Here is a 12,864-nt window from a genome sequence, read left to right as displayed (position 1 = left end):
AAGAACCATTTGCTACTGCTTTTTACTCCCGCTGACCCTGCAGACACAACACAGCTACAGGCGAATAAGCTGCATTCTGTTCATCATGCATCAAACAAAACTGGTGGCAACTGCAAACACACACACAGGCAATTGTAGGCAAGCCTCAAAGTGCCCAGCTTGACCCTCAGATCTCAGGTGGAGTCTGCAGGGCTGGTATTTTACACAAAAATCCACCCTGTGTTATCTGAACAGGTGTGTAACATTTAACTCTGGATGACTAAGATGACAGAGCTTTACAAGTTCAGTCATTTTTCCTTTTGTGAAAGCATGAACTGAGATCAATAATACTTGTTTATCAATAATGGTACCTAGTTTAAGACTTTAAAAAAAATGCAGCCGTTTCAAAAAGGTGGACTTTTTGTTGAACTGTTTGTTCCTGTTCTAGTGTGGAAAATAGATGGGCACCTTCTTGCCAAGCTTTGTACTGGAGGATTTTGAAGGACAGATGCTGGCAGGGGAGACTAGTGCCTAGCACAAGTAACATGCTCTAGGGAAATAAGCAAAAGAGACGGGAGGCAGGAGGTCATGAGTGCTACATTCACCTAAAAATGACTCTACTGGCCTCAGTACTATGCTGTATTTCAAAAGCACTGTACAGCATTACTTATGCCCGAGGAACAGGCGAAGATCACTGACTGACCTTGGTCCAATAAAAAGACATTACTTCACCCACCTTGGGACCAACACAGCCACTACAACGCTGCAAAGAGTGACACACCCACAATTACACAGCAGAGTCCATATCTGAGCTGAGTTTTTACACCCACGTCTTTGTGTCTAATGCCTCATCTGCCAGTCCACACCACCAGCTCCAAGCAAGTGGCTTGACCTTTTTCACCTCTGTTTCCAAATCTATAAAAATGGGGATAATACTCAACTCTCTATGTAGCTGAGTGTGCCTTAAAATGCATCAGATTTCACCCTTGGCAGATATCAGAGGGATCGCCGTGTTAGTCTGGATCTGTAAAAGCAGCAAAGAGTCCTGTGGCACCTTATAGGCTAACAGACGTATTGGAGCATGAGCTTTCGTGGGTGAATCCCCATTTTATCAGAAAGGCAGGTATTTGCTAGCTGTTTTTTTAGCGGCCTTGCTCAGACAGTCCCTTCTACTTAGCCAATCAAGTAACAAATTGTAGGAAAGCCATCAAAATTAGGGTTTGACTTTACTTTTTGGTGCATCCCAAAGCCCATTACAAACACCTAATTGAACACAGACACCCCTGTGAGGTCTGTATTATGCACACACAAAACAATAAGTGAAAGACAGCCCATAAGGTCTGTTTTCACAGGTGCCGAGCCTGTCCAGAGCCCACTCCAGTTCAAGACAGTTTAAGCACTCAACACCTCTGAAGATAAATCAGGTCTTAAGTGAGTTGTCTGTGGCCAAAGCTTGGGACAGACTCTAGGGAGTTCCGACTCCCAGCCCCCTCCTATCCTCTTACCAATGTTAGCCAAGACTTTAGAGATTAAGGGCACCAGCTGGGCTTTTCAGATGAGACCCGGAAGCAGGGCACCCACCACCTCAGTGAGACTCACTGGGAACTGGCCAGCTAACTCTTGAGCCTGGGTTTCCAAAGCAGCTGCAGTCTTTGTTCACTCTGAAGACATTAAAAAGTCTGAGCTGTGTCATGACTCCAACAGTCCATTCCCCCATCTGTGCCAGGGATTTGCATTCCTTCCGCCACCGCCCAGGTTAGTGCAGGGGAGCCCTAATTTAGAGGCTCCAAGGATCCCAAAGGCCACACTCTTTTCATCTACTTTGAGTGAATCAGGACAGAAGCACCCGTATGACTGTTTCTCTCTTGACAATGATGTAAAGATTCCACCCAGGGCAAGTTTCACAGGCAATGCATACCCCCAATGACAGTTCAATCTCCCCCCTAACACCCAGGTGGAGGCAGAAGCCCATGCTTTATTCCAGAAAAATAGGAGGCGGCCTGATTTGCTTTTTTGCCCGAATCCTTCAATTAAACTTCTGGGGTTGGGACACTTCAAAGTTGCATAGTCCATGCAGCTCACTTTCCCCGTCCGCCACTTAGGCTGCTATATGGTTAAGCTTTTCCAGAGCAGCAGACATCATTCAGATGCAGGATCCTCATAGAAATCATTGGCATGGAAAAAAATATTCACGCTCCAATACTCAGACTTCAAAGTGGTTACAGGTTAAAGTGACTTAAATGGAGTCTGAAGCCAGCCAAAAGCCCTACTGCCCAAGTGCAGAAAGCATCCAGCTCTCAACTCACTCAGGGCTGTTTTACCTGGAGTGCTTTATAAAGCCCTTTGGGATTCAGCAGCCTAGATAGTGCATACACCAGGCTGGTGAGTGTCTGGCTTTGTTCTGGGCCATTTCCAAGGGAGACAGGGCTTTTCCTACTCCCCCTCCCACGCTGCATGTGGAAAACAAAAAAAGTTAATGCAACCCACTCCTCCAGCCTATTGATCTGTGTGGCAACCCAACAGGAAAGTAGCCCTGATGGTTCCTCGTCACCCCTAGGTCTGGGCTGGAGAGATGTTTATCCCAGGAAACACTGCAGGATATAGCTGACCTTTCCCCAGCATGTGCTAAAAGCTATGCTTGTAGACTGCTGACTTAGCAAAAGCAGTCAGTCGTGTTTTACTGCCTCTTACCCATTTCCTATGAGGAGACGAAGCCTCTGAAGGCCCATTAGTTTTTTTCCTTGCCGCACACACTTCAGTATATAAGTTACGACTCCATACGCTGCTGTTGCAGGTGAATGCTGGTACCGATCAGTTTCAATGGAAGCCTAGATACAGCGTGAATTATTTGTGGTGTACTGACCTATTTACTGGCTGAAAGGCGGCATTCATTCAAACGCAGAGTCCCTGGAGCACACCCAAGTCATTCTGACTTGTGGCAGGAATATATGGCAGGAGCAAATACACAGCTCCTCACTGGGTGCGCATCTGCCAAGCAAGGGAAGCATTGCAAGGACTTCGTTCTTACAGTCCTAGCACAGCTGCTCTCGACTGAATTGCTACAGTGCACCCCATCCCTACGGGTAGGCCAGAGCACTCTCTGGTTCCTGAAGCACCCTTCCTATAAGGGCCAGCACTGAGGCGGTAGGCAGGGCCTTTGTAGTCTCTAAAGACATGTTGCAGCTGCACCAGATTTGCACAACCTGTACACTGACTGCGCCAGACAGCTGCATTGGTTTTAAGTAGACACGAGCTAGAGACCTTGGCCCAGATGTTGCAAGCAATGTTTGAATGCCGCATAAGGTGGGTGCTGTGTTGTACTGGCATTCCAAGACCTTTCTGCATAGTGTAGACAACCCCTAGCTGTCTTGCATATAGCCCCGCTAACATGACATCACCTGTACTTGGCATGCAGCTGAGCCTGTTTCAACATAGGGGTATTTCAGGAGATGGCGGCATTAGGTATTTTGTTGCCGCGCACACATGCAGAACCTGTATCGTAATAAAAACAGCCCAAAACAGGATCGAAAGGGAAGGACTCTTCCTACTAATCAGACACAGTTCTCCATTCACCCCTTGCTGATCTTACCTTTATCCGCGAGCGAGAGCGTGCTGTTAAAGTACTGCTCCTCTACCGTCCACGCGGTGTCATTGGCCTTGTTGGACACGCCGCAAGAGCCAACACAGCTCACTTTGATAGCTAGAGGAAAAAAATGCACATCTACATCAATACTGCAAGAGAGTTTTCAGTCCTCTTCCCAGGCCAGTCAAATAAATCCCATCTTGGGTCTCATTCCACTGCCTCCTGTGGGCTTCCTCCTCCACTGAGGGTATGGCTACATTTGGAATTTCGGAGCGCTGCCGCAGCAGCGCTTTGAAGTGTGAGTGTAGTCAGAGCGGCAGCGCTGGGAGAGAGCTCTCCTAGCGCTGCATGTAAACCACATCCCTTGCAGGTGTAGTGTGCAGCGCTGGGAGCCGCGCTCCCAGCGCTGCTGCCCTGATTACACTGAGGCTTTACAGCGCTGTATCTTGCAGCGCTCGGGGGGGTGTTTTTCACACCCCAGTTGCAGCGCTGTAAAGTGTGAGTGTAGCCAAGGCCCCAGACACAGCCAATTTACCTTTAAGTAGAGCATCCATGCACTAGTTGCTGTGAAAGTGTTCTCTCTCACACACACACACACACACAGAGTGGAGATGAGACAGAGGTCAGTGGCTCTCAATTCAAAGGGTATTTTCTCCCTTTACTCGAAAGTTATTGCTCTAAATGCAGCCTCTCCCCCCAGCAAGCCAGGACATTTTCTAAGCTAGTCTCATCACACTTGCTAGGCAAGTTAAAAGCCTCTGGGTAAGATTTTTCAAGAGCAACAAGGAGCTCAAACCTCCTAGAAAAATCAATGGGACTTAGGGGCCTTTGAAAATTTTACCTGATCTCCCATTTCTCTGGCTCCCTTCCCCTTCTGTTCAACTAATCCTCCTCAAACACCCCCACACCAGGTAACTTGCTGTTTCAGCCCCAATTCTTGTGCACAGGCAGCGCAACCACTGATCCAACGGTGGGTCATTCTCAGCCCCAGAAGGACCTGTTAATGCAGCGAAGGGAGCAGAGAACTGCAAGAGCTCCACAACCTTTGAACACCTCAGGGAAAGAGGGCTTTGTCTTCTGTCGTTTGAAGAGAGTCAGATGCACCAAGCCCACCAATAGCTCCCTCTGCCCCTGCACAGCAAGGTCAGGTCACACACTAACCTAGCAGTCATATGAAGAAAGGAGAACCTAGTACACCACCATCTGGCCTACCTGTTCTCAAAGGGGCAGCGACACCACTCGCTCAGCGGGACACAAAGTAAAACTGTTTAGGGGACGGGAGCTGAGATGGCCTGTATAGGTACTTACAGAACTCGCTGTCCTATCTGAGCATCTCACAAACATTAGTGGATTTTACCCTCATCACACACACCTATGGGAGGAGGGGGAAGGGTTGCAGAGATGGGGAACTGAAGCACAGGTAGCTGAAGAAACTTCAAGGTCACACAGGGACTCTATGGGAGAGCAAGGAACCGAACCTGGTCTAAGCCCACTCCAACAGCCTAGCTGCTAGAGCAAAGTAACCCACCAACTGCACTGTCTGTTTTGTGATCCACACAGGGTCCAAATTCATGGGGGGCTCCCCCAAGATCACAGGCCAGTGTCCTTCTCCTTGCCCCACTGAGGGGGCACCAACCACTTGCAGCAGCGCTCGCTGCCCCTGCATTGCAGACCTAATCCCAGCCCAGAAGGGAGGCTGAGGTGGGTGGGCTTGAGCAAGTGGCATTGTGACCCTGGAGCCTAGTTGGAACCAACTGAGGAGCAGGAGAATCAGAGCCAGCCCCACGGGACAGGAGTTGCCACTGGAGGATGTGTGCGCAGGATGGGCTTGCTCTCCACCCCCCACCTCCCTGAGGCCACTTGTCTGCACCTGGCCTATGACCTCCCTAAAACCTTCCCACCACTCGGGAAATGCTGCACTACACCATCCTTCCGACCCTGGTGGTTTCAAAAGCACAAACCTTTCTTTTCTATGAGGGAAAGGGAGTAGAGGTGGAAAAGTCTCATGCAGGCAGGCTAACATTCAGCACAGCACCAGGCAGGATGGCTGACCAGGCTAACCAGTGCTGCCACACACGAAATGGAGTCAGAAGGAGCCTGGGTCCAACTGGCAGTGCCTCACACCATGCCCCAGGGCAGAGTTTATGACCTTTTCACCCAAGGCAGAAATCCTTTTGCTAGGCTGTGGGGAGGGAACATGGAGAATTCTTGGGGGCAGTAAGAATCATGACTGAACACACTGCAATTAGAATGAGGAGTCCTTGTGGCACCTTAGAGACTAAAATTTATTTGGGCATAAGTTTTTGTGGGCTAAACCCCACTTCACTGGATGCATGCAGTGGAAAATACAGAAGGAAGGTCTATATCCACACAGAACATGAAAAAATAGGTGTTGCCATACCAACTCTAACGAGACTAGTCTATTAAGGCCACAAGGACTCCCTGTTCTTTTTGCCGATACAGACTAACACGGCTACCACTCTGAAATCTGCCTTTCTGGTTTCTTGAAAAGCACTTTGGAGGGGGGAGGGAATTTTCCTCACTGCTGATTCCTTACAGCTCACTCACCCGCCAACAGTTCAGATGGCCAGAAGACAGTTCCCTGGCAAGGGAAGTAAGTGGCTGGTGTTTACCTTGGCCTCTCTTGAAACAAAGGCTGGTGCTTTGTGCCTTTTGTAAAGGGTTTTTGTCAAGTCAAGAGCCCTTGTGCGGAGTTTCAGGAAGGTATGATCAGACACTAGGGCGGTATGCTGAACTCCTCCCTCTCACCCATAGGGTTTATGGATGGGCCTATGTAGGGAGTAGATCCTGGGCTTTACAACACAGCTATGGCTGGCCCAATTTGGTGTTTAGTACACACCAATTGAGCGCGCGCGCACACACCTCCCCCAACCTGGAAGGAAGTAACCATGCTGGAGACATTCTCCTCAACAGGATTCTAGAAGAACAGCTTCACAGCTACAATCTGAAGTCCTCAGCTGCACTAAGGATGTAACCTGATCTTTCCCAGATTATAGTATAATTAGATCCATGTTTCTAGACTAAGCTTCTGGGCAGCATCTCTGAGATCAAAGACTTTTTAAACCAGAACATTTTCACTTTGGGCTTTTGGCGGTTATGCCTTCTGGGCTGCTCTGACAGAAGGCATCAGGCAGAGCAGTTAGTCCTGCAAAGTCATAGCGGAGCTGGAGTCAAAATATGGCTTTATATCCTGAACCATGGAGAGAGACACACAGACATAAAACAAGCCTGTTACACAGAGATAGCAACCTCTCTCTGCTGGGTGGAAGGGTGTGCATGTAGACCTTGATACAAGATGATGGGACTAGGACTACATCCAATGTCTTAATATGGTCCTCTCCTGATTCTCCTCTGGTTCCCTGGCAGCAACTTTAGCTCTTTTTTGAGGTCCTCATCTTCCCCCACTCTGAGGCTTCCACAGGGGTTTCTCCTTTGGCAGTCTCTCTGGGTGATCCACTCATTTGAAGTAACTGAAGCCACTAAGTATCTGACTCAGATCTACCCGGCCCTACCTGAGGTGTCTCCCTTGTGAAAGTAGAATGAATTATATTGTAAAAGTAAGAATGGATTAAAGAAATGCTGTACTTTAAGCAGAAATAAATGTTGAAATACAGGTGTCAGGAAAAGAAACATTAAGGCATAAACAATGAGCCCACATAAGCTAATGGTGAAACATTAACTGGAGATTGGTAAAAGTTAGTAAGGAAATTAACTATGCATATCTAGCCCAGGTAAACTTCTCAGATTCTGCTCCCTTTATCATCTTGTTACGTTTGTGCCCTTTTATCTGTACAAATACAATAGTTTGTGTCCTGCATGGTGCTCACATTTTCTGGGTGTTATTAGCAGAGCGCTGTGCTAATAAGAGTGGTCTGACAAACTGAATCCTGAGTTTAACTTTGACACCCTCCATCCAATCTCGCATCTAAACCTGCCTCAGACATTGCCTGCCAGGGGGGAGTCTTGCCATCTTCACTCATCTTGGTGTAAACTTACTCCCCTTTCACTGTTGTGATCCCACCATCCTCCCTGCCATGCAGGCCCATAACCTGGAAGTCCTCAGCTCCTCCTCACACAGCAAAGCAAGCAGTGTCCAGATGTGGCTATAAAATTTTGGTCCATGCAGCTCGATTTCTCAGCCAGGCTTTTCAACATTCACCTTATTGCTGTAGTCTCCTGCCCAGTGTCCCTCACGCCAGTGTCACACCCTCCAGTCTACAGCTCTGGAGATCATCTTGCCAGTCCTCTGAGCATACCACTCGGAATCATCACCTTCCCCATTGCACTGCATTCAATTTTCTAGTCAGTTTTCTCCCCCATTCAGACTCATGGTGCTAATTTACTCCATTAGGTTTCCTGTGCCTGCAGGGCCATAGTCATCATAGAATGAAGCAAAGAGCAACCACCAGAAGAGCCACTGGTTACCAGTTTTTTCCAGCATTGACCAGTAGTTAAACAGAATACAGCCCCCCCTCTCAGACACACACCCGGCATGGAGATTAGCATGTGTACGTAACTCAACTGGCTTAATCCAGAAGAGTTCTTTTATATATATCATAAAGGGCAATTCTCATTAAGAGTCAATACAATTGGGAGTCCAATGCATTGGACTTCCCTTCTTAGCTCAGAGGCAAGGCCTTTTGTAAAAGGCTACCAGGCTGGTTTGAGGGCTGCCTTCACACTACAATATTTCCCAAGCAGGTGGCCAAATGAGAGACTAAATTGTCTGGCCATCAGTTGTGATCTCTTGGTCAGTCGTGCAGACAGCCAGCCCTCAGTCTATGAGCCAGTACAGGTCACCTGATAGGTCCACATTAGAAATTAATGGGAAGTGGGCTTCCAAATTTGCTAGGCAGCTTTGGAAAAATCCAACCCTTCTGCCCTAGCAGGAAGGGGTGCCACAACAGGGAAGGGAATTTGAGGCTCTGCTACAACCGGCCACTGTTCACCAGAGCAGATAGCAGCGGAGGGAAGCCCAGGTTTACTGCAGTCAAGACCCCAAAGCACATCAACCAGATGTTGAGTCACTCAGTCTTTGCTCATCATTTTGGAGTAGAGGAATTCCACTATACAGCTGCCACAGTCTCTGGTCTAGTCCTTCCCATAGGGGGAAGCTTACACCAATTGCTTAGCCAGCCCATCTGTTACAGATGAACTGTTCCGAAACCCAACCAGCTCCTCTCCCAGCGCAGTTACATTTTCCCCCACAATGAAGATAAATTTTCCTATCAAATTCTTAATCTTCATAGTCCCAACGGACACATCAGAAAACCTCCACGGGCCACTTCAGACGCTCATAAGCCATCAGCATCTGTTGCTATGCCCAGTTTCAGAGGATTACTGCCTGGTAGTTAGGGCCTGCCTGATCGGAGAGGGCACTCTGCAAAGTGTTATCTAGGCACAGACGGATGCATGTGGAACATGGGGGGACACAGCCAAGCTTGCAGTTTGCTTTAGTCTAGTGTACAGCTGTGGATGCTTGAGCTCCCTTTATCACAGGCCAGAACCTGTGGCACCTAAGGACTCCTCGGCTTTGTCAAGAAAATGGGAGCAAGTCTGTGGCCTGGTTAGGCTACTGTACTCAACTGTCTGCCATTTATTCCATTTTCTGTAGATGGAGTGAAATCTGGTTATGGTCTCCATTACAGCCATATTCCTTCTGAGAGTTCTAGCCCCACGCCCGCCACAGGAAGAGCGGTTAGACAGCAGGGTGTCCAGATCACACAGGCACTGGCGTTTCAGCACCAGCTTGCTCAGGTTAGGATTGGCTCACCAAGGCCTAAAATCCCTTGCCTGGAGCTGAACAGCAGTTACACAGGTGGGAAAACCCTCCTGCCTTTGAAAAAGTAAAAAAGGAGGAAAGCTAGCGCCGTCCTCATCCTTTAAAACCAAATTCCCTAATGAGCAGTAGGGGCTGGTGGATGACAGAAAAGGGCTTTGGAAAGGTAACTGTGCACCCCCTATATTGCCAGCTCTCACCATTTTATCATGACTAGTGATTTGGGATGCTTAACCTGTCTCGTGAAAACACAATGCCAAGTGCCCACTCTGGAAAGTTCTTATTCAAAATGGCTACCACATGCTAATCCTCTCAGTGGGGCTGAAGCCAGCAACATAGCCACTATGGCCCTACGGCCTGCTTGTGGAAGTGATGCAGCCCTTAAAGATTACAGTGGGGGGTGGCAGTGTGGATAAGATTGGAGTTTGCCATGCCCACAGGCAAAAAAACAGCTGCCACTCTATGGCTCAGGGTGGGGGGCTGGAAAGCAGAGACAGATTGATGGATGGGAGCAGGAAGGAGAGGAGCCTAATATAGGCAGAGGTAGGGCAGAAGTGGGGGTGGGGTGAAGGAGTCCTGCTGCTTAGGGCTTGGCTACACGTGCGAGTTACAGCGCAATGGAGCAGCCCCAGGTGCCTTAGCTCACTCCCCATCCACACTGGCAAGGCACGTAGAGCGCTCTGACTCCGCGGCTACAGTGCTGCTGGTTCTCCACCTCGGCGAGTGGAATAATGTTTGCTGCGCCCCCGCTGGAGCACTGCAGCGCCAGTGTGAATGAGGTGTTGCATTATGTGCTCTGATCAGCCTCCAGAAGTGTCCCATAATCCCTTTAAGTCAAGTGGCCACTTCTCACTGCTGTGAAATCGACTGCAGAAGTGTGGACGTACCCTTTTTCAAAGCTCTATTTGGAAAAGCGGGCAGCCCCAAGAAAAAGCAATCATTTACTGTTGGCTTTGAGTGAGTGAGGTGGGGGAAAGGAGGGGGGGTCTGAGCTTACAAGACAGCATACTGCCATGCTCTCAGTCCCCCAAAAACCCACTCTGTCCCCACATACATATATACACACACTTCCTGTCACACTCCACCCCACCCCCACCCCCACCCTATTTGAAAAGCACGTTGCAGTCACTTTCATGCTGGGACAGCTGCCCATAACGCAGCAGCATTGGGAGTGGTGTAAGGGCTGTAAATGTGGCCACGCCACTATGCTTGAAGCTGACAGTGTGGACAGACTGCAGCGCTTTCCCTACTGCACTCTACAAAGGCAGGTTTAACACAGTGCTCCACATATGCTAGTGGAGCCATGGCCTTAGTATCAGGCAGAGAAGAATGTGAGGGGCCAGGAGGTGGTGTTCAGGGAAGCACTGCTTCTTGCCAAAGGTTAAGCCAGCATCACTTGTTTTAGGGGCTACCACCACCCATAGCAATGACTGATGGTCATTCAAAGTTCTAATGTGCAGCTGTAACTCATCAACCCTGTACCAGCTTGATGCATCAATCACCTCTGTGGTTCTCAAGTCATTTGCCATCCAGCCCTTTTATCAAAAAGATAGGGAAACTGCCAGGAATACTCCTGGCATATTTCCCTATCTCAGGAGGGGAAGGTGAGGGTAATGGAGTCTCCATCCGAGCAGCCAGGGAGAGGCAAGCATTTAAATTTGACTTTTCAACCTGAAACCACCACACACTGGCAGAGCAGAGGGGAGTCAAAGTCAGACAGACTATACACGATCTGGATCATTTTGGGGACCAGCCTATTTTTGGGGTGGGCTGACTCAAATTTTTAATCTCCTGAGATCAGTATTGTCTATCTGTAGCACAACAGAAGTTCCACTGGACTGTTACCTAGTGATGGATGGGAAGGTGAGCAGTCATGTCCTGGGCAGAGAAGTTGTATTTCTCACTGCTATGGCTCTAGGCCACTGGGATTAGCATCCCCCAGTCAGCAGTGCTGTACTGGAGGGGCATACATGGGTGCAGAGGTTCCAAACGTTCGGCCTGGGTGTACTTCCCAAGGAAAGGAAGGATGTGGGTAATTTCCCCATCATGCTATCCAATTTCAGCTATTTGAGCCTCATTTACAACAAGCAAACAAAAGCTGCCTGTAAGGTGACACCAGCAGCCCCATATTTCTGCACTTTCCTGTTCCACTGGGTGGACTTGATATTCAAAAAGTAAGAGCTCCAGGGTTCAACAGAAAAGATACCCAATCACCCTACACGTACATAGAACAAAATCCAGAAGTACCCTGCACTTGCAGAACAGCCACACCTACAAGATAGGCAGCGGTATCTATCTGCATGCATGTTATGTGTCATAGAAAGAGACAAGTGAGATGAAGGCAGACAGATCGGCCACATCTAGCCACGTATTAAGAGTAAACAGAGTCAGCAGAGGAGCCTGAGCACATTGGCCTCCCCTCCAGGTGATGTAGGAGAGCAGCCAAGTCCTGTTCAAAGCTCAAATTGCTTGTCTCTGTTGGTTCAGAGTGTTGCAGTGTCTACTCTCAGAGAAGCTCAATTTCCATTATAGGTGGGGGAAAAGCAAGGACAGACGTGTGAACGAGAAGCTGCATACAGCACGCTCCCCTGCAGGAGATGACAGGGCAGAGTAGCAAGCAAGAGACAGAGGGCTAAGATCTCTTCCACTTCCCAGAGCGCTAACCAGATGTTGTGAATGTGCACAGAATGTCACACGCTGTCCTGCATGAGGAGTGAATACCAGGCTTAGCAGGAAGTTTGGCAACAAAATAAAATCCAGAAGGTCACAATCCCTCCCCCACCCCAGCTACTCAATCACCTCAGAGGCAGGTTTTCCTCCTACGGCCACTTCTTTGTGAATGAGGATCCCCATGACAACAGGGCAAGGCATCAAGAGACCAGGGCTCTGTTCCCAGCTCCGCCACTACCTAGCTGTGTGACTTTGGGCAAGTCACTTCTCCGCCGTGTCTCGTTTCTCTGCCCACCCTTTGCTTGATTTTAAGCTCTTCAGGTTAGCAAGCAGCTCTCAGTATGTCTACACAGCGCCTAACGAACAGAGGCCCCAATTCTGATTGGAGCCAGGGTGCCATTCAGGGAGAGCAGGAAGGTAGTTCTCCCCCCAACCCAAGTTTCATACCACATTTGGGTGAAGTTTGCAGTAGGAGGGAAGACGCTGCCCCCCCGCCATCCCATGGAGCTGTGGCTGGCCGCACTGCTAGGGACCAGGAACCTGCCTCCTGATCTGCTGCACAGAACTGGGTGGAGGCTGATGTCGGAAGTGGCCTCCATCATATACCTGGGTGGGCAGAGTGCATCCCTTGCTCCAACCCTTGCCCTGCCAAGATGCCTGGAAGAAACCGTACCTACCCATCCACTCCTTGTGCTGCCCCCTCTTCTGGCACACAGCACTATCCCCTGCCTGCTGCCTCACTGGTTTTCAAACTTTGAGCTGAGCCCCTCCCCTTTGTGAGTCCTGAGTCAAGTGCCCCCCTACCCCCCTCCCAGACAGGCTGGATGGCCTG

General features: G+C 49.2%; 1 protein-coding gene across 2 annotated transcripts in view; it reads right to left on the bottom strand.

Moving 5' to 3' along the window:
• Positions 1 to 12,864, bottom strand: part of ARRDC1 (arrestin domain containing 1) — a 74,282-nt gene that overhangs the window by 37,368 nt on the left and 24,050 nt on the right. Inside the window, exon 2 of one of the 2 annotated variants that reach the window (XM_030535784.1) lies at positions 3,569 to 3,679. In XM_030535784.1, the coding sequence (XP_030391644.1) occupies positions 3,569 to 3,679 (111 nt within the window). Of the gene's footprint in view, positions 1 to 2,670; positions 2,694 to 3,568; positions 3,680 to 12,864 lie in introns of those variants that run through there. The other variant, XM_030535786.1, reaches the window with a different exon arrangement.

The sequence above is a fragment of the Gopherus evgoodei genome, chromosome 16, assembly GCF_007399415.2.
Source record: "Gopherus evgoodei ecotype Sinaloan lineage chromosome 16, rGopEvg1_v1.p, whole genome shotgun sequence".
In the NCBI taxonomy this organism is placed as follows: domain Eukaryota; kingdom Metazoa; phylum Chordata; order Testudines; family Testudinidae; genus Gopherus; species Gopherus evgoodei.
Note: the sequence above shows the minus strand (reverse complement) of the source record. Positions and strands in the feature narration are given on the sequence as shown.